The sequence below is a fragment of the Ambystoma mexicanum genome, chromosome 6p (genome assembly GCF_040938575.1).
Source record: "Ambystoma mexicanum isolate Mex_15411 chromosome 6p, UKY_AmexF1_1, whole genome shotgun sequence".
NCBI lineage: Eukaryota > Metazoa > Chordata > Amphibia > Caudata > Ambystomatidae > Ambystoma > Ambystoma mexicanum.
Window position 1 is genome coordinate 1,484,607,322 of NC_090935.1, and position 22,524 is coordinate 1,484,629,845.

A 22,524-nucleotide genomic window follows, 5' to 3' on the forward strand; every position below is an offset into this window, starting at 1 on the left:
GCTGGGGCCTGGGAGAACAGAGACACGCAGCAGGTTTATGGCGAAAGCCAATAAGAGGCAGACCCACCTACCGTTTACTCAAAAAGAAGGGCAAAGAAAGAACAATGACAAACTGGCGACTGCACCTGAAACCCTGGTAAAGGCGACCGACTCATCCTTCAAGGGCACACCAGCAGGTCCGAGCGGGGATGCCCCTGCTTCAGAACTGAGCCTAGTCCTCACAGAAATGCGCTCCTGCTTTGCCGCTATTAACACAAAATTGGATGGCTTAACGTATAAGGTGGACAGAATGCAGGAATGCATAGATAAAGAGAGCAGCAGAACTTCAGAGGTGGAAGCCAGAGTCATTACTCTAGAGGATACCAGCAACAAAACTACACAGCGGGTGAAAGAGCTGCGGAGAGAGGTGAGGGTTATAAGGGACAGGAACGAAGACCTTGAGGCAAGATCGAGAAGAAGTGACATTAGGGTGGTGGGCATCCCGGAGACGGTCCCGCAGCAGAATATGAAGTATTCATGGAAACTTTTATAAGGGACGTACTGCAGGGGCCATCACTATCTTCCCAATTTCGGGTTGAAAGGGTGCATAGGTTATCGCAGCTCGCCCCGAGACCGGGCCAAAACCCACACCCAGTGATAGCGAGAGTGCTGAACTATCGCGACTGTGATGCTATTCTGAGAAGAGCGAGAGAGCATGGGGACCTCACATTTGAGAACAGTAAAGTGTCCTTCTACCCGGATTTCACCCCGGCTGTCCAGAAAGCTTGCGTGTCCTTTACAGCAGCGAAGAGGGCATTACGCGATCAGGCTCTACAGTACTCCATGCAATACCCCTCCAAATTGAGGGTCCAACACAATGGAAGGGCACACTTCTTCACTGATGCGGAAGCCGTGCACAAATTCATTGAATCGCTGCCGAAATTATCTGCTAAACATCACAGAAGTGCAGAGGGATGTCTTGCAATTTGTGGCCAGCGTCCGTGTCGTGCTATGATAGACATGAAGGACAACGGCTGACCTGATGAGTAACTCAGTGTATAGGAGTCCTGATGAGTAAAGGTAAACAAGTGCTAGAAATGTAATGAATCAGCCCTTTGGCATTTGATAACAGTTATTTGAAGTTAGTCCTCCTCTCGAGGTTCAGGGAGCAGGAGGTCACTTGGGTGATGGTGTCTGGCGCGACTAGGGATGTTGGTAACGCTGATTAAGGTGTTGGGATGTTATGTGGGGAGGGTTGTATCCACTGCAGATTGGGGGTGGGCATTTTAGGAGGGGGGAGGTAGAGTTGGGGCGAGTTTGGGGGATCACAAAAAGGTTCACATCTTCCCAGAAAGACCATGAGGAAGGCTATAGAATGGTTGGGAGTATGGGGTGGAATAGCCCATCCATTTAGTCCTCACCCAAGCAATGGTAAATAAGGTAATCATTTGGAATGTGCGAGGGCTGAACGACCCACGCAAAGCCCGTAAAGTGATGCAGTACTACGAAATACATGGGGCAAGGATAGTCATGTTATAGGAAACCCATCTCAAAGGAAAGGGGAATGAAGGCGTAGCCAGGAGCTGGGGTAAATGCAAATACGTCACCACATATCCAGCATACTCAGCAGGGGTAATGGTGGTGGTACACAAGTCACTGGGGTTCCCGGTTAGTGACACCATAATAGACCCTAGGGGGAGGTTTGTCATCGTCTCAGGGTGTGTAGGGAACATGATGCTCACACTAGTCAATATATATGGGCCAAACGTGAATGATCACGTATTTCTGAACACGCTACTAGGGTACTGCCAAAAATGCTTGCACACCAACATAATGTGGGCAGGAGACCTCAACGTAATACTGGAACCACGAGTAGACAAGTCGGGGGGAGAGAGGAGGTGCTTGAGGGCATCTAAGGCGGTGCTGAATGCCATGGAGGCGCTTGACCTGAAGGACATATGGCGATTATTACACCTGGGGTGGAGGGATTCTCGCACCATTCCATGGTACATAACACCGCAACAAGACTAGATTATGTCCTGGTGTGCCCCCACCTGTTACACAGCACAAAGGAATGTGTGATGCTCCCGAGAACGTTTTTCGGACCATTCACCAGTGTTGTGGTACATATGCCTGGACATGACACCACCCCGCCCCCACTGGAGGTTTAAGCCAGCGGCGTTACTAGACATAGTGTTCAAGAGCGAAATACACAGCCTAATCAAACATTACTTTCAGGAATACCAGGGTACGGTAACTGGGAAGGGGACATTGTGGGAAGCGTTCAAGGTGGTGCTGAGGGGAGGATGCATGTCCACAGAAATGGGGGTGTTAAAATTGATCCGGAGACAACTAAATGAAACAGAGCTTGAAATAAAACACCGGGAGAAAGAGGTGGACAGACTGAACACACTGAGCTCACTTGCTAACCTAAGGGAGGGTTTGGGCCGCTTCCCTAAACTGGCCGACAGGGAGGTAAAATACTTTGCCCAGCCAGCAATGGCTCGTAGATACAGGGAGGAGGGGAGACTGGTAGATACTTGGTAGCATTGGTAAGACACAAACACGGCTATACGGAGATAACTGCGATGAGATGAGGGAGAGGTAGTGGTGAAACCAAGCAAGATTGCAAAAGTATTCCACGAGTATTATGCGTCTCTGTACACCACGAGGGGCACTGTACCGGAAGCCGAGCTTAGAGAGTATATAAAGGTGGCGGCACTTCCCAGATTCAGCGCTGAAGCTGCTGAAGCTCTGGCAGCCCCCTCAAGGTGGAGAAGATAATGGGTGCGATCCGGGCTCTCCCCTCCTCCAAAGCCCCTGGGACCGATGGTATAACAGCCGAGTTCTATAAAGAATGCGGGCCGGAGGTGGCTCATTATATGCTAGAAGTCTGGGAAGAGGGATTGGTGTCGGGACAACTCCCACCTATGATGCAGGAAGCAGTAATAAAACTGACTGTCAAGCAAGGAAAGGATCCATTAGACCGCTCCTCTTAAAGTCCGATCTCCCTGCTGAACTTAGATATAAGAATATTTGCTAAAGTATTGGCGGACCGCCTGCTCCCACATAACACGCACATAATCCATTGGGACCAATCAGGGTTTATACCTGGGAGGTCGACATCCCTGAATCTTAGACGGCTGTTTGCAATACTGGCTCAGATAGACCCCTCCACACAAGCTGTTGCGGCACTAGACATGGAAAAAGTATTTGATTCTGTGGAGTGGGACTACCTGTTGGAAGTGCTGATCTAGGTGGGGATCTGCAAATACTTCTTGAAGGCGGTGCAACTCCTATAAGCAGGCTCCAGTGGCCAGATCAACATCGGGGGCACGAGATCGGACTTGTTTAGGCTTGGGAGGGGAACCAGGCAGGGATATCCGCTCTCTCCCTTAATCTTTGCCATTGCGATTGAGGTACTGGCGAGTAGGCTTCAGAAACTACCTGGGCAAAGAGGCCTATCCATGGGAGGGCCTAGTGAACGAGTCTCGCTGTATGCAAATGATGCAATTATTTATATCAAAAATCTGGATGTTAACCTGAAACCATTAACACAGGAAATAGCTGCATTTGGTGGAGCCTCCGGTCTCAGACTGAAGCGCTTTAAGTCCTCTCTGTTCCCCCTGAATAAGGCCACCACTTGCCCACCGAATACAGAAGGTTTTGGGTGGGGCTACTGAATACAGAAGGTTTTGGGTGGGGGCAATCTGCCGTTACATACTTAGGAGTCAAGGTCAGTAGGGATGCCCAATCTCTTGTTAAGGGACAACCACAAGAGCTACCTGCAGGCCCTAAAAACCAGCATTTACAGATGGTGTATACTCCCACTCACACTCATGAGCAGGGCAGCCATGCCCAAAATGGTAATAATCCCCAAACTCTTCCAAATGTTTCAAAACATAACGGTATGGCCAGGGGTGAGCTACTTCTGTGAAGTGCACTCTCAGCTGATTAAGCTGGCCTCGTACCCAAAAGCCCCACGTGTAGGCTGGGAAGTGCTGGCACTACCATGGGAAGAGAGGGGAAAAAGTGCTCCCAACGTCAAGGCATATTTTTTGGTGGCTCAGTTATATTTCGCCCAGTTCCGCATACCGGGTGCACTGTTGACACCCCACGTACACATAGAGCGGGGATCAGCGAGTCTTCACTCTCTACAAGGAGTACTGATCTCAGGCAAGTTTGCAGACAAATTCAAAATAGACCCAGTGGCTCGCACAGTGCATGCCTGGAGGAGGGACTTGAAAAGACTTGGGGTGGGACATCCGTTTGACCCGGGCATCTCACTATGGCAAATACAAGTTCTGGCACCGACCTGCGATGTGTCACTGGCGCGGGACTGGGAAGGGGTGGGTATCGCATGACTAGAAGACATGCATCCGAATGGGGTATTCGTCTCACAAGAACAATTTGTCAAAAAGATGGGTAGCGGGTTCCACCGTACACTGCAGTATTTCAGGATGAAGGCAGCCTTTAGAGAGTGGTTCCCGACATTCCCTGCAATCCCACTTACAACTCCGTTATTGCAATACATTTGAAGATCACCTAGCTGTAGAGGAGTGATCTCATCAATATATAGGATCATCCAGACAGACACACAACGAGACCGCCTCCATTGCAGAAATATGTGGGAGGAAGACTCTGGGGAGACTTTCACCAACAAACAGCGGAAGGTGATGTGTGGCATCATTCATGTGGGAGCCCTTAGCTCACCTGCACGGGTACACAAGTATGATAATACTAAAACAGCTAAGTGTTCAAGGTGTACCGTAGATCCAGCAGAAACTGTACACATGCTGTGGTCATTTGTTAAGCTGTGACCCTACTAGGAAGCAGTGATCAGGGTCATGGCAGAGATGTTGGGACAGGCAGTTCCATGTACAATGTTGTGTGGGATGGTTGGGTGGTCCCCTGGGGTACCAAAGCGATATCGTAAATTGTTAGCGACCTGCATGATAGTAGCCAGAAGATGCATCCTGATAAAGTGGACTAATGGTTGAAAGATCTAACTTGGTTGAGCGACACTGACAGGGATTATGCAACCCTCTGTGGACAGCAGAACAGAACGAAAAATATCTGGGATTCTTTAACGGCTTATCTGTTGTCACGAGACACTTCTCCAAACTGAGAGGATGTATAAGCGAGAAGGGACAGAGACCACCCTTCCTTCTTTTTGTTTGGTTTTACAGAGGTGGGGTGTAGGCACCTGGACCAAGTGGGCTGGCAGATGTACCCAATCGGTACTGCAAGTACCCTGCAGTGTAATTGTCAGTGATTTCATGTAATATCGTACGGTACCAATGTGGTTTGATGATGTGATGATGTGAACCGTTCAATAAAGATATGTTTAAAAAAAAAGACTGAATGGATTTTGTCAAGTGCGGGCTAAGTTATATGACTATTGTATGTACATACATTTTGATACTTTTGAAAAAATAAAACATGAGCCGATTTCAAGCAAACTCGTGTAAGGAGCATTGGCAAGGACCATAATGCATGGTTTTGCAGATGTGCCTGTGTTTTATTTTTTGACAAGTGTCATAATGTAGGTACAAAAAATTCTGATATACCTTTGGTGACTGAGATATAGCCTGTGGCCATGGGCAGTGGCTGATTGTCCGGGTCATGGTAAAAGGTCATGACGCGCACCATCTGGTTACTGGCCATGACTGTGAGGCACGGAAATTAGTGTTAAAGTGGCCATGTGCACCTGGGGCCGGCCATGTGGTAAAGTTATTCGAAAGTAGGATAGGTTTGAAGGGGAAAAAAATATGCTTGTGGTAATATGGTCATAGGGTTCTGCAAGCTGCCATGGAAAGGAAAGAGGGGCTTTGTTGGAGCCCCGAACTTCTCTTTCCATGGTGGCCATCATTGATCTTGTCATCAATGACATTTGTGATATCATCTTTGATGTCCTTGGTGTTAGTCTTAGCAGTGCACATAGGTGGCGTGAGTTATAGTTGCTTAGCTTACCATAACTGGGGAATTTCTGAGGTTTTTCAGTTTTGCTTGTAACCATAAAGTCCTTTTAACAATGTTTTTCATTGAATTTCAAATGTTTTTATTAGTGCAACTTAAACCTAACGTCCCTTTAACTAAGTTTTTTCATTGCATATGTATACACACACACACACATTCACACATACAGGTGTAATAGGAAGTTCAAGAGAACAGGCTTGCCATGCAGTATCTTCTCCTAAGGAAAAAAAGTACCCATGTGATCAAAAAAATCCAAATAAATCACAAGATAAAAGGTGTGCTCAGCAGTGCATATGTCTGAGCAAGAAAGGGATCTATATGAAGTTCAGTAGAACAGGTGTATGCAGCAGTGACTTCTCTACTAAGAAGAAAAAGGATCCTGTGAGAAATCTGAGGGTTTCTCCACATATATATATGGGGATACTTGTTCCAGGTGGCCAGGGAAGGGCAATCGCTTTCGGATGCCAACCCTGGGGGTGGAAAAGCGAGGGAGGATCACCTGGACATAGGATCCTTGAGGAGTGCGTATGAGGGACCATCTGATGAGACACAGTATTATGCCGCCCTAGGAGACAGGAAGAAGGCCCACTTAGATACCCTCATTGAATACTTGAATATCTGTCCTCTACAGTATGGCCTGAAAACCTCTTCCTGTGAAGGTCAGGAAACCAGCTTTCCCAAACTCCAGGATCTCTGAGCATGATGCCTTTCTCACAATTCACAAGATAAGTTGAGAGAATGGGCAAGGCTATTTGAATGACCACAGATATTTATAGTTGAGAAATATGTCTGTGAAAAAGGGGTTTCATGCTTGAATCAGTGGTTACGTAATACAAACTGGGCTTGGTCATCATTTTGTTACCCACAACACACACCCTATATGTTTAGGGTAAATTAAATCCAAATGTTAATTCAAGAGAAAGCAATAAATCACTGCAGAGCTGAGGCATAGTTGCCAAAATGTGGCACACACATACACGCCTGCACACAACACACATGCACACAAAATTCCTACTAGGTTCTGCTTTTGAAATGCTAGTAGGGTGGGAAATAGTCACTCACCTGACATGGAAGGAGCATCGTCCCAGCCACAATGGCACTTCAGAGACACAGGAATGTTAATAAATCTCCCAACATACATATGAGTAATTTTCCCTTTTCAATGCAGCTGTTTCCTAAGTGGAGCTAGTGTATTTCCCTTTAAAACAAAGAAAGGGTATGGCTCTGAGCCTGGTAAAGGGCAAAAGAAACACAAAAGAAACACAAGAGCACACACACATTATTTTTGTCACTGTGTGAAAACTCCAATGTGTATTGCAAAACATGTTTCCTGCAGAGATCAGTGTGCTGTTCTTAGTTTTAGAGCAGCAGACTGCATTAGTAGTCTGCATTAGAAGTCCAAATACAACTCTAAATAAAGGTACCAGGAAATGCTCTTCTGCATTGCAGAGCTCGTATCGTGATCCTTGGAGAGGGCCACATTAGGAAGAATTTGATATTTGTTAGAAACTTTATTTAATAAGCACCTGGTGAACAAGCAATGTGGATTTACATAACAACAATGCCAGTACATCTTGTAATATAAAGAACATGTCAACCATACAGCACAATGTGTCAATACGTTTACATAGAGCGCTATGAAAGTAGATTCAGTGCACAGCAGAATTTGCTAGTATCAATGGAAATCTTAGCAAATATCCTTAAGACGGCAACTACTAGGCACCACTGTAACATATAATTCTTCATTGCTACTGGCCCATATCACATCATTCAGCCAATTTGTCAGCTTAGGTGGGTCCTTCCAGGTCCATCGCATTAGGACAGCCCTCTTAGTGAGGAGCAGCCTCAGATTGAGAAACATTCATTGCACTGTTCCCTTCCAGGCCCTCTATATGGCCTTGGTTTTTCATTTCACCACTAAACCTCAGGCCATCCTGTCCTCGCTTCCCTCCTCCTCTCACTCTCCCTTTATATCTCCCAGGCCCCCTTTGGCCGCCTCTCCCTCTCCTCTTCCTTTCTCCTCATTCTCTCCAACAACACCTGACAATCCAATCTATTAAAGTGTCATCAAAACAGGTGCTCCCCTGCTCCTCCAGAATTATTAAGGACGACGTTCCCACCCTTGCACCACCCTTGGCCAATTTCTGGAATCATTCTTACACCACTGGATCTTTCCCCTCTCTCCTAAATCTCTCCCTTGTGCACCCCATCCTAAAAAAGCCTTCTGCTGATCCTACCTGCCTGGCAATCTATCGCCCGATTTCTATCACTCTTTTTCTGGACAAACTCCTGGAAAGGCTGGATATCTCCCCGCTTACTCTACACACTGAATCTGTTGGTAGTCTCCATGACCATCAGTCTGACTTGAGAGCAGCCAGAGGTACATAAACTGCTCTCCTGAACACCCATGAAGATCTCCTCTCTAATCGTGATTCAAGCTCTCTGTCTGTCCTCATACTCCTTGACCTTTCCTCTGCTTTTGACTCTGTGTGAACTTGAGTATCACAGATCAGGCCCTGGCGTGGCTGACCTCCTTCCTCCTGGACCAACCCTCCCAGGTCCAACTTGGATCCTGTCTCTCCACCACTTCTCTCTCCACATGTGGTGTCCCCCAGGGCTCTATCCTTTTACCCTGGCTCTTCAATGTCTATCTGGCCCCTTTGACCCACCTGATCTCCACCTTCTCTTCTAACTTTCAGTGTTATCCGGATGACACTCAGCTCGCTTTCAGGCTTCCATCAGCCTCTTCTCCTTCCTCGCTCATTACTGATTGTCTACCCACGATTCAGGATTGATGCCTCCAACGATTTCTGCCTTAATGCCAGCAAGACTGAGATCCTTCTCATTGGGACCCCCTGCTCCTGCTTTCCCCTCTCTGACTCTGGTCGCCCTCCTTGGGACCTCTTCCCTCACCTTACTGTGAGGCAAAAATCCTTGGTGCCATCTTCAACTCCACTCTCTCCTCCTCTCCACACATTACAGTCCTTGCCAAGAAGTCCCACTTCCAGCTGCACCTCCTCAGAGGTATTCTACATTTTCTCACCTTCCCCAGAAGCTCACTGTCTGGAGAGCCCTGGTTCTCTCTAGGCTGGACAACTGCAGCAGTCTCTTCCTCAATCTTCCTAACTCTACTCTTTGTCCCGTGCAACTAATCCAGACCAGGACTGCCAGACTTATCCTTGTCCTCAAGCCTGGGGACCACCTCTCTTCTGCCCTGAAATATCTCCACTGGCTCCGGGTGGCAGCAAGGATCAAGTTCAAGACACTCTGCATCATCCACAAGGGTTTCTGGGGATGGGGCATGCAACTCTCTCTGCCTAAATACCTTCCTTATAGAGCCCTTCGCTCAGCTGCCTCTAACTCTCTGAGGGTCAATTGCTTCTCCAAGCAGAGAGTGCGGGGTAGATCTCTCTCATGTGCAGGTGCTTCCCTATCGAATGGCCTCCCTGCTCCTCTCAAGCTTGATCCTGACCACCTGAAGTTCCAGAAGCAGCTCAAGACCTTCCTTTTCTCCTCTGCCTTCTCTCCCTTGCTTCCTTGCTAACTAGATATGACATGATATGATATGTTATGACATTTAGATCACGCAAGTGCAGGGGGGAGGGAAGGGGAAAAGTGCCAGTGGAAGGGGAGGAGGAGCAAGTGCATAGGATCAAAGCATTGAAAAATACAAAGTGCGCTCAGCAGGTGGCAGTGCAGGGGTTAAGTGCAGACAACAGATGTTAGATACGTGCAGGTAGCGGGACTGTAGGGTTGCAGATACAGCCCCAAGTGCAGGGTTGCCAGGGGGCAGTGCAGGTGTGAAACTAGGTGCCAGGGACCTGGGCACGTGGTTCAGAGGGTAGCCGGGAGTGCAGTATTAGACAGGAGATCAGCAGGGAAGAGGAAGAGAGATGGCAGAAGCAAAGAGGAAAGTCTTGAGCTGCTTCTGGAACGGGGAGATGGTTCTGCTCAAGTTTCAGAGAGGCAGGGAGACTGTTCCAGAGGGGGACGACAGCTGAAGAAAGAGATCTGCCCCCAACTTGTAGCTTGGAAAAACGAGTGACCCTAAAGGAGTTGGAGGTGGAGGAGCGACAAGCTCGAGTGGGAAGATAATTCCGAAGAGAAAGCTGGAGATATTTTGGTCCCATGCCCCAGAAGACATTGTGGGCCATGCAAAGGGTCTTGAACTTGATCCTTGGAGCCACTGGGAGCCGACTGTTAGGCAGAAACCTGTGCAGTTCCCTTAGAGAACACTTCAAAAGATTTAGGACTACAGGTGTTAGCAGTAAACCCACTTGGTAGCAGTCTGTACCACCCAGATTTACCTGGTAGCTGTGGCTGAGCAGTCAGACTTCCCTCAAGAAGAGTTAGGCAGTATGCAAAGTATACACAATAGGCACTCAGATACAACAATACAAACAAACACTGACCAGAGCTTTGGTATCAAAGCATATAATTATTTATTTAAAAACACACTGTTTGAAACACTCCAGCACTTTTGTTGTAAAACACTCTAAACACAGTTACTATTATAATTTATACAACCCTTATTTCTTATCAGATAACTCTTAGTAAAACACCACGTATTTTCATACAGAAGTGAGTGCTTAACTATGGATGGCACTCCAATAAGTTTGTGAAAAAGGGAGGGGAAAAGACAGAATATGGAAAGGTACACCACTCTAAGATTTAGGAACACTATTAGCAAGGCAGAAGAGCAAAAGTCACTTGTGAGCCAAAGTCCATAGGCTGGGCCCACTCTTAGAGAGAGCAGAGCACAAATGCGCCCAAGATCACACAGTTACACTAGGCTTAGAAAGTCTTGCAGAGAGTTCGAAGAGAGTTTAGAGAGGCTCAAAAAAGTTTAGCCAGGGTGTCCCAGGCTAACCCAGGTTCGAAAGCCGGGGGCTAAATCTACCCCGTACAGTCGGTGGCAAGGGAAGCCAGGCGGGACACGGTGCCTTAAGTGGGAAGGATCCTCCAGCGGTGGCAGTTGTTCCTGGCAGTGGGTGCAAGTCTCGTCGTCGTCCAGGGGAAGAGAAGATCTCGACTTGGAGGAAAGATGAAGGTCGTTGCACTACCAGGGAAGAAACCAGCCGCAGAGTTTTCCGGTTAAAGGTGGTACCCTTTAATTCGCGGTCGTGTTAAAACGTGGTATCCCAGTTGCTGGGGTGCTTGGTACAGGCAAGGCGGCCACGAGATACGTCGGGAAGGTGAAAAGACGGTGAAACTGGTTATCCCCACCAGTCAAAGGAAGAAGACTCTCCGGCGAGAGATCTCCTCTGTCGTTGGGAAAAGTGGTGAGACGGTCCAGCAGGGCTCCACCGGTGGTGTCGTCGTGGCAGGTAGGCTCAGCTTCTCCCTCGTCGGATTCTTAGGTCCTGTGGCGACATCTGAAGTTCCAGTCCCCAAAGCCCTGCTTTTATGCAGTAAACCCCCATTCACTCAGCCTAGCTGTCACTCAAACATGCTAAGTGGTGAGCCGGCCGGCTCACCACTTGGGCCAATCAGGAATGAGTGCGACTTGAGTTGCCTAGGCAACTCAGTCCAGGGTGCCTAAATCCCCTTCCACCCCTCCTAAGTACCCCAGACAGAGTGGCACCACTTTGGAGGACTTCTGTGGAGAAGCCCGCCAAAAAGTGAAACAAAGGGCTCAACTTGGGTTGGAGTCACAGAAGAGAACAAAAACGCCATTTTAGAACCGAGTTTTGGCAAAAAATACCAACCGGAGAATTAATATTAATTAAATAAACCGGCGGTTTGTTTGAGGCTATCGTAATTAAATAAATAGAGATAGTAGCCTCGAACAATGGGAAAATCCCATAGAGAAATATTCGCGATTCAATATAAAAAGTAGTATCCACTGCCACCAGCCAAAACTCGATCAGGGGGGACGGAGACGTGCCCCCTCGACTAATTGCCCCAGCCAGTACGTCCACAATATGATGGTTTGTACTGGTTCTGTTCAGAATTTAAGACTAGTAAAGTCAATGGTGACTTTACATGCCCTGGGAGACAGTAGTCAGTCCCAGGGTTTGGAGTCTATACTGGGGGGTCGCTATGACACCCCTGTGTTACTGCACTGAGGGTGCTGTGTAACACACATCTCAAAAACACATGAAGCCCTATGGAGTAAAAGACCCCATAGCCCATTCAACACATCTAGATTCAAAGAAACACACTCAAATCATGCCCAAGAGTGAGGGTAAAAGAGTCTCACTCTTGATAGGAGAAAAAAAATAAACCCCAAAAATCCAGCAAAGCTGCTGGGGGACTCACTAGGTTAGGAAATTCAGCCTAAACGGAGAATTCTCCCTAACACCAACTGAGAGATTTCAGTGCTGGAGAGATACGATCCCTGGACTTGAGGCCAAGGACACGTCTTGCAGTCATGTTCTGGATGAGTTGCAGAGAACGGAGAGTAGAGGCGGGCAGATTTAAAAAGAGGCTGTTACAGTAGTCAAGCCTAGAGAGAACAAGATCTCTGGGGACAGTGAGCTTCTGGGGGAAGGAGAAGAAAGGAAGAATACCTCTGAGGAGGTGCAGTTGGTAGTTTGACTTCTTAAAGACGTCGGAATGTGAGGAGAGAAGGAGAGTGTGGAGTCAAAGATGACACTGAGGTTCTTAGCCTCAAGGTGGGAGCAGGAAGAGGGCCAAGGGAGGCCAGCCAGAGAGTGGCAGGAAAGAGGGGTGCAGGTGTGCCGATGAAGAGGATCTCCATCTTACTGGCATTCAGGCAGAGATCATTTGCGGCGCACCACTCCTGGATTGCAGACAGACAATCCGGGATGAGAGAAGAAGAGGTGGCAGAGGGGAGCCTGAAAGCGAGCTGGGTGTCATTCGCATAGCACTGGAAGTTGGATCAGAGAGCAGCAATGCGGTGGGCGAGAGGTGCCAGGTATTGGTTGAACAACCAGGGAGAAAGGTTAGACTCCTGGGGAACACCACAGGTGGAGAGAGGTCACCTGTCTCCTCTGTCGTTGGGAAAAGTGGTGAGACGGTCCAGCAGGGCTCCACCGGTGGTGTTGTCGTGGCAGGTAGGCTCAGCTTCTCCCTCGTCGGATTCTTAGGTCCTGTGGTGACATCTGAAGTTCCAGTCCCCAAAGCCCTGCTTTTATGCAGAAAACCCCCATTCACTCAGCCTAGCTGTCACTCAAACATGCTAAGTGGTGAGCGGGCCGGCTCACCACTTGGGCCAATCAGGACGGAGTGCGACTTGAGTTGCCTAGGCAACTCAGTCCAGGGTGCCTAAATCCCCTTCCACCCCTCCTAAGTACCCCAGACAGAGTGGCACCACTTTGGAGGACTTCTGTGGAGAAGCACGCCAAAAAGTGAAACAAAGGGCTCGACTTGGGTTGGAGTCACAGAAGAGAACACAAACGCCATTTTAGAACCGAGTTTTGGCAAAAAATACCAACCGGAGAATTAATATTAATTAAATAAACCGGCGGTATGTTCGAGGCTATCGTAATTAAATAAATAAAGATAGTAGCCTCGAACAATGGGAAAATCCCATAGAGTAATATTCCGGTTGAATATAAAAAGTAGTATCCACTGCCACCAGCCAAAACTCGATCAGGGGGGACGGAGACGTGCCCCCTCGACTAACAGACCTGGGGCAATTGTATTGCCCCAGCCAGTACGTCCACAATATGATGGTTTGTACTGGTTCTGTTCAGAATTTAAGACTAGTAAAGTCAATGGTGACTTTACATGCCCTGGGAGACAGTAGTCAGTCCCAGGGTTTGGAGTCTATACTGGGGGGTCGCTATGACACCCCTGTGTTACTGCACTGAGGGTGCTGTGTAACACACATCACAAAAACACATGAAGCCCTATGGAGTAAAAGACCCCATAGCCCATTCAACACATCTAGATTCAAAGAAACACACTCAAATCATGCCCAAGAGTGAGGGTAAAAGAGTCTCACTCTTGATAGGAGAAAAAAAATAAACCCCAAAAATCCAGCAAAGCTGCTGGGGGACTCACTAGGTTAGGAAATTCAGCCTAAACGGAGAATTCTCCCTAACACCAACTGAGAGATTTCAGTGCTGGAGAGATACGATCCCTGGACTTGAGGCCAAGGACACGTCTTGCAGTCATGTTCTGGATGAGTTGCAGAGAACGGAGAGTAGAGGCGGGCAGATTTAAAAAGAGGCTGTTACAGTAGTCAAGCCTAGAGAGAACAAGATCTCTGGGGACAGTGAGCTTCTGGGGGAAGGAGAAGAAAGGAAGAATACCTCTGAGGAGGTGCAGTTGGTAGTTTGACTTCTTAAAGACGTCGGAATGTGAGGAGAGAAGGAGAGTGTGGAGTCAAAGATGACACTGAGGTTCTTAGCCTCAAGGTGGGAGCAGGAAGAGGGCCAAGGGAGGCCAGCCAGAGAGTGGCAGGAAAGAGGGGTGCAGGTGTGCGATGAAGAGGATCTCCATCTTACTGGCATTCAGGCAGAGATCATTGGCGGCGCACCACTCCTGGATTGCAGACAGACAATCCGGGATGAGAGAAGAAGAGGTGGCAGAGGGGAGCCTGAAAGCGAGCTGGGTGTCATTCGCATAGCACTGGAAGTTGGATCAGAGAGCAGCAATGCGGTGGGCGAGAGGTGCCAGGTATTGGTTGAACAACCAGGGAGAAAGGTTAGACTCCTGGGGAACACCACAGGTGGAGAGAGAGAGGAGAGGAAGGACTCAAGTTGGACCTGGGAGGGTCAGTCAGAGAGGAAAGGAGTCACGCAGGCCAGAGCATGATCAGTGATACCCAGGTTATCACAGAGCCGGTTGAGCATAATGGCATGGTTGACCGTGTCAAAGGCAGACAAGAGATCAAATATGATGAGGACAGATTGGAGATTAGAATCAATGTTACCTGTCTGCGTTACTGACTGGTGGCTTGGTACACTCACAGTCTCACTAGGTGCCAGAGTCCTCCATGAGCAGTCTTCCTTGCACTGCCTCCTAGCATATCTCACACTTAGGGGCTGTACCTGTAAACCTTACAGCCGCCCTGCCTCCTTGCACTTACCCAGAGCCGCGCTGCCCTGACCGCACTTACTCAGAGCCATGCTGCTTTGATCGCACTTCCTACTACCTTTCCCCTGCACTTCCCCCTGCATTTATCGTTGTGGTACTTGCACAATCCAAATGTCACAAGGCCTAGTAAGATTGTTTGTCTTGTCTTCCCTCTGTCGCCCCTCCTTTGTCTTGGGGCGCCTAGAAGCCCATGCTTGCAGGGGCGTTCAAAATATCATATCATATCAGATAGACATTCTCCCTGTGTAACCCCACAGGCAGTTTTTCGCCTTGAGATGCAATTGTAGGCCCAGTATTCATTCAGGCTTCCGGCAATCCCATAAAATATGCATCACATTGGCGTTTCGGACTGCAGCATCTGGGGCATTTTCTGACAATGTCAGGACAGAACACAGTAAGCCTAGGTGGGGTGTAGTATAGTCTGTTAAGAGCTTTCCATAAACTCAACACCCAAATCGCCACTCCATTTCTCCCTAATATTGGGGCCACTTCTAGTATCCATTGACTGTGCCAGTTTATAAAGTGTAGATATGCTCTTCTTGCCCACTGTACTTGAAAGAATGTATGTCAGGCATATATTCGAGACACGTTCTGATGGCGATAGTGGCCAACGCATGGTAACAGCCTCACTAAGATGGAAATAATTCAGTCATTGTAGTGGAGTGTCCCCAATATGTGCCTTGACTTCTTCCCAACCACTCCGTCACATAGACGCTGTGCTAGAGTAAGGATACCGGACCCGCTCCAGACTCCATGGCCCTATCGGTGGTGGCCGCCACTGCCGACATGCCCCAAAGAGGAAGGTGTTTGCCATACGGGGCAGGTATTTCCAATCTTTGATTCAACCTATTGCAGTCCTCCAGGGTCACACTCACTCGGTCTAAGAGGTGTGCGTGCCTGTATGTGTTGCCTGCAAGCATCAGCAGAAGGGGGGCAGACCCCCCTGCAGTTGTTCCAGTCTGACGTGAGGATCCTCCGCTTGTTCAGCAACCCAATGGGTCACATTGTGTATCTGTGCTACCAAATAATATAGCTCAAAATCTGCGGCAGTCAGTCCCCTCACTTCACAAGGGCAGGCCAGGTGTCTCCACTGGATTCAAATTTGTCCACCAGTCCAGAGAAAGGAGGAGCACATCCCAATAAGATCAGAAATGAAAACATGCACGGGCCAGAGAGGAATATTATGAAACAAATAAAGACGTTTAGGTAGGATAATCATCTTGATCAATGACAACCTCCCAGCCAATAATAGCGGAATCTGCCCCTATCTCTGGAGCCTGGGCTTCAGACCAGTTAGATAGGCCCCATGGTTTAAATCAAATGTCAGTGAGGCCGATCTGGCTACCCAGATCCTCAAACATCGAAAGCTGTGAGAAGCTGCATGAGTCCCGACATATATGTCAGCTTCCGCGTATCACCCAAAAAATGAAATCTCTTGGCCTTATTGTTGTTGAGGTGGAGGCCACAGTATTTGCTAAAAACTGACACCGCCCCCACTACCTTTGCTAGGTTGTCCTCGGGGTTCTGAATGTACAAATGAATGTCATTGGCATACAACAATATCATTTCGGACTTCCAACATATTCGTATTCCCACTCCACTAAATTTGTAATGAATCCTGTTTGCCAATGGTTCAATTATCAGGGCGAAAAGTAAGGGCGAAAGGGGGCATCTTTGTCCCATTCCACATCCCAGCCACAGATTCAGGGACAACATCCCTTTCGTACGTACTCGGGAGATTGGTTACGTGTACAGCAGTTTGACCCAAAACATGAAATTTAGACCAAAACCATAATTGGACAGCACCTGGATCAGGAAGGGCCACAATACAGTATCAAATGCTTTCTGCATATCCAGGGAGACTGCAACTACCTGTGATTTGGGTGCAACCTGGGTGAGCGCACTATGGAATCATCTTATATTAGACTTTGTGGACCACCCCGTTATAAAACCCGGATCGATCCAGATGTACCGTATGAACCATCAGGGGGGACAGCCTAGTCATGAGGACCTTAGCATAAATCCTGGCATCAATATTGGTATGCAGTGATTCTCACGAATCCCAAAATAACTAATACATTAATAAAGAATCTAAAAAAACGAATGACAAAATAATACATTTGGAAATAAACAAAAAAAACGGAGTTGGGAGTGGGAATATTGGTTTTGGGGGTGGGGGAAAAGTATTAGGAACAAACAAAGGGGGGGTGGGGTTTGGCATGGGCTCCCCTCCAAAAACAACAAAAGAGGAATTTGTTGTTTTGGAATTCGTTATTTTGGATTCATTATTAATTTATTCATTATTTTGGGATTCGTGATAATCACATGTAACCATCAATACTTATCCGGCTTAAAAAGAAGTATTATAATAGCTTTGCATATTGTTTCAGGCAGGGCCCCCTTCAGGGGGGCCTCCTTCCAGACCTGAAGCATGTATATGGCTAACCCTTCACAGAATTTGTTAAAGAATTCAGCAAAATACCCATCAGACTCCAGCGCTTTACCATTGGGGAGATCCACAATAGCTGGCTTGATTGCCTCGATTGTTATCGGGGCATCCGGCACTTTACTATTGTCTCTGGATAGTAAGGTCGTCGGTATCCCACCCAAATATTGCTCATTCTCTGAGACAGTGGCAGTACCCTTTGGTGGTAGAGAGTGGAGTAGAAATGATGAAACACATTTGTTGATGTCCTCATCCGTATGCGCAATGGACCCATCCTGTCTCTTGACATATGGAATGCATGTGTTCCCCCTTCTCAGTACTAATAACATGGGCAAGCATCCGGCCAGGCGTGTCTGATTCCCTATACCTTTTCGCTACCATTAGCCTGTCCAGATATTGCGGCTCCCTACTGGCCGCGTCGCTAAACGCATCTGACTCGGTCTTGATTTCATGTCACATTGCGGAAGATGTATTCTGGTCATATTGCTGCTGTAATGTCCATAGTTTAGCCTCCCGATCGTTCCTGATACTCTTAAGGACCCCAAACTCAGTGGATATCGCGGTCCCACAGGTGTACACTTTAAAAGACTGCCAGAGGGTCACCACAGAAGGGACTGAACCCACATTAGTGTCAAAATATGAGGTGGTGTGCTTGTGTAGTTTCAAGGAAAAGACTGGGCCCTGCACCACTGTTGGCTTGAAGTGCCAAGGCGTAGGCTATCCTCCCACCCCGGATATCTGCAAGGAAAACAAAATAGGGGAATGGTCCAACAGGGAGTGTGATAGCATTTTAAACTCCTCAACCCCATTAAGTAATGAGCTAGACACCAGCCACACATCTATGCGGGAATGCATATCATGTCCAGACAAATGGTACGCGTACTTACCTCTGCTCAGTGTTCAGTGAACGCCAGAGATCAACCAAATCCATATTAGACAAGTTTCTAGGGATAGCCCGTGCTGCATTAGTAGGTGCCCTAAGAGTGTCAGAGGTGCGGTCAAGCTCCGTACTCAATAATTTGTTTAGGTCACACCCACAAATTATCAAAGACATAGGATATTTAGCCCAAAGGCGGAAGATCTCCCCAAAGAAGTCAGGGTTGTCCAAGTTAGGCCCATAAATATTAACCAGCAGAACCTCCTGCCAGCACAGGATACCATGTACTATTACCAATCTCCCACCCATGTCTACTCTGGTTTCCAAATGCACAAATTGCAGGGAGCGGTACAATAGTGTTAACACCCCTCTGGCTTTCATTGAGTATGATGTAAAGTATCTATTTGCTCCCCACCCTGGTGCCTGTCTGCTCTGCATGTGTGTTTCTTGCAGAAACTGAATCTTGGTACCTTTCCTGTTCGCGTATGCAACTAACTTGCGAGCCTTAATGGGATTACCAAAGCCTCAGACGTTTCAGCTGAGGAAAGTGACAGTTTGTCTCAGCCTACCCACTTGTGCCATGGGTACATATATGTGTGAATGCGGTCATTGATCATATAGGTCACCACAACCCTTCCTGTTAGCAGGTGCATTTTAACATTTACTCCCCTACAAACAAACACGCATTCCCCCCTGCCCACCCTCATAGCCATCCAAACATTGGCTGTGTGATGCCCCCAACCCCAATCCCAACAATAAACAAACGATTTTCACTCACATCAGGAACAACCATTTCTGTGCAGAGTGGGCTGCAGATGAAGCGTCACAAGAACCATGGACGCTAAGATGTACATGTATTCACTCTAGCCCACCATACTGTATGATACTATCAACTCGTGTGTAGAAAGCCAACATACTCTATCTGGCCTCTCCATTCAAGTCTTAGATGACCTTCCAACCAAAGTGGGATCTGCGATTCAATAAAGGACAAAGCCTCCTCCGGCACCGTGAAGAAATAGGATCTGTTATTCTGCTGAATCTTAAGGCGTACTGAAAACAGCATTGCACAGGGCGTCTTTACTTCCCAGAGCAGTTTCTTTATGCCCAGAAAAGTGTGCCACTCCTGTTGCACAGTAACTGTAAAGTCTGTGTATATATGCACAGTGTTGGATCCCAGTCTAATCTACGTTTTGTCCCTGGCCTCTCGCAGTATCAAGTCTCTGTCTCGATAGTTCTGAATATGCGCAATAATTGTGTGGGGGTAATCTCCAGGCTTGGGCTTTGCGGCCAATGCCCTATGAGTGCGCTCAACTGTAAAGTGGGCTGACCAATCCAGATTATCCAGCAGGTCATGAAGCAAGTCCTCAGCGGCTGACTTCATATTTCCATGGAGCGCATCCTCCGGCACTCTTATAACTCTTATAATGTCCACCCCTGTCAGCAGCTCAGGCTAGCTGACCAGAAAACACAGGAGGAGGCTGCCTCTCGAGGGCAGACACTATCCTCCTCTCTGGGGTCTTCCCTTCCCTTCTCCTCCAACTAATAGAGACGTGACTATGTCTTCTAAATGTGATTCACCCTGGCAGGGGACAGCAAAGGGCCCAGGTGAACACAGCACTAGTGAATAGGAGATGGCTCCAGCCCACACGAAAGCACACTGTGCACTGGCCGGACCGCGTCAGATCTGCGGCGCAGCACATATCCGGTGGGCACAGGATCTTTGATCTGGCAAACAGGGACGATTGACGGATTAAGTATACCTGGGCTGAGCCGAGGTGGCATGCTGCCCACCCCTGCGGCTGAGTCACAGCAGCCTCCAAATGCCGGCTACGAAGGTGGGAGGCATGTGGGCTCAATGGCAATGTCCACCACCTTCTAAACCACAGCCGGTGACAAAGCCTGTGCCCTGGTGTTTTGGGCACCTCCCCCGAGCCTCGACCAGCCCAATAGGGAGCCCCGCCCAACTCACTCTCCTCCGCTCTTCACAGGGGTGGACTGGCCCATAGGGAACTCTGGAGATTTCCCGGTGGGCCTCTGCACCCTGGCCTCTTTTGTGTGGTATTTCCAAATGTTCTCATAGGAAAAGCATTGGGCTTGCTGAAAATGTGTCATATGGGGCAACTTTGAACTTTATTTCCAGGGCCTCTTTTGGTCCCCAGTAATTATTTCCAGGGCCTCTTTTAGTTCACAGTCCAGCCCTGGCTCTTCAGCTCGGCTGGCGGTGCCGAGGTAAATCCATCACTGGCGGGCCGCGGGAAAAAACAGCAATTATCTTGGGCTCCTGTGCTCTACAGGGAGATGCTGACAGATCTGGTGGTGCCCAGCACGCTACACAGCCAGATATTGACCAAATGATGAAGGCTATCCACGATGGGCCAGTGTGAGTGCAAAGAAGACGGCCACTCTGAACTGAGAGATCGCCATCTTGGCTCGCCGCTCAACTGCGCCCTCCCCAGAAAGAATTCTTTTAACAGCAATTTGAGTGCAGTGGAGGAATTGATTTTTAAACAGAAAGTGGATCACACAAGTCCAAACTTGTATAAAGTCACGTACATATTTCAATATTTAGAATCTTGTCTTCAATATAACTCATATTGTTTGTAGTGGTAAGCATAAACATCTCAGAATATGAAATAATGTCATCACATACTAGTCTGTTTATTTTCATTATTCAGTCTATGATATCACTGTTTTAACATGCATTGGGGTCATTACGACCCAGGCGTTAAGGGGTTAACGGCGCCGTAAAAGGTTGCGGCGCCGTTAACCCCTTAACGCCTTACTACGAGGTCCCTTTGCTGGTCTGGACCAGCCGTTAAGGTAGGGACCCGCAAAGGGACCTTGAAGCTAATTACTTACCGCAATTTGCGGTACCATAATTACCGCCTTCCCCATTCCCATTGAGCCCTATGGGGCAAAAATGGGAATGGGGATGGGCCAATGGTAAATGGAGAATTACCGCCCGCCAACCTTGGAATGGGGTGGTAATTTCCCATTTCACCATGGCGGATTCGGTAAGTTACCAGCGTTAACCATGGCGCTAATAGCGTCATTGGTTAACACCGGGATCGTAATGAGGGCCATTATCATTATTCCCTTAGATGATATTTACATTTCATCCCATTAAATATTTTTCTTAATATCATATAGACATCTGAGTTTATTATATATTGTTTTTGTAGCTGATGTATGTATTGGAATTACTGTATTATGTTCCCAATCGTCCCTCATAGTGTTTCATTATAATCATCTTAACACACTCTGCACATATGGAATTGCTGCGGTTAGGGAAAGTAAGCTTGACTTTCACTTACTCAAATGTTGCTTCATACTTTTTGTTCCCTACAGATTTGCAGAAGGTAGCATTGCAGATGAGGGTGAGTTTTCTTGACTGAAAGCACATGGTAATGGCGCCCTTGCATATGCTTGCTTGTATTTGATACAATTTATTTGGGGTATCGTTTTAGCCAAAACGTAGCCTGTTAGTATTTTACCATTGATGGAATAGCTTTGTTTACAGCCATTTTCACAATTGTGTTTTGCAAAACGTGGCGGTGTTAGGTATTAGCTGCTATTTACCACATATCACTTTTTCACATGTTTAAAAAAAGTTTGTTCAAACTTGACCCACAGGTTTAGAAATGCAGCATTGGTTGTGGGCAGATGCTTCCCACTTACATTCTTATTACAGGAAGTGACATTTTCTTTTGCAGCCTTCATTCCTTAAATAGAGCTGGCAGTTACAAAATAATCAGTGCACTGCAGCAGATTAGACACTGGTTTAAGGGCTACTCTGTCCCACCACAGGAGGTCAAGCCAAAAGTCTACATTTGTTAAAAAGTAAAATACAACTCTAGCATGTATAATAGGTGTTAGTGTGGATTTCCATCTTTGTGCAAAATGCTCTCCACCTGTGAGTCCCAGGCACGTTTTGCTGGACTCTTGGATTTTTTGACTGATACTCCTGAGTGGAAGGGAACCTTTTTCCACACTCACTCATTAGTTTACTCTGATCATGGGAACCCTTGCTACCTCTGTTTGGTATTCCTTTGTGGAGTCATGCTTTCCTCCAATTTTAAAGTAATCTACAATTTACTAATGCAGCACACAGCATTTTCTGTGAAGTGTTGCTGGAGGCTCCCAGAGCTTCCCTGTGATTGCTTTTACTTTACTTGGCAAACTCTTAAAGTTACCAAGGCAGGGGGATCGTTTTTATCCTACCTGTGTTTTATTT

The 22,524-nt window shown here is 47.5% G+C and overlaps 1 protein-coding gene across 1 annotated transcript in view; it reads left to right on the forward strand.

The window, feature by feature from the left end:
- The window catches only part of LOC138511073 (coiled-coil domain-containing protein 158-like), a 1,302,957-nt gene that overhangs the window by 1,054,435 nt on the left and 225,998 nt on the right, over positions 1-22,524 (forward strand). Inside the window, exon 10 of the mRNA XM_069626572.1 lies at positions 21,639-21,667. Coding sequence (XP_069482673.1) covers positions 21,639-21,667 — 29 coding nt within the window. The remainder of the gene's footprint in view (positions 1-21,638; positions 21,668-22,524) is intronic.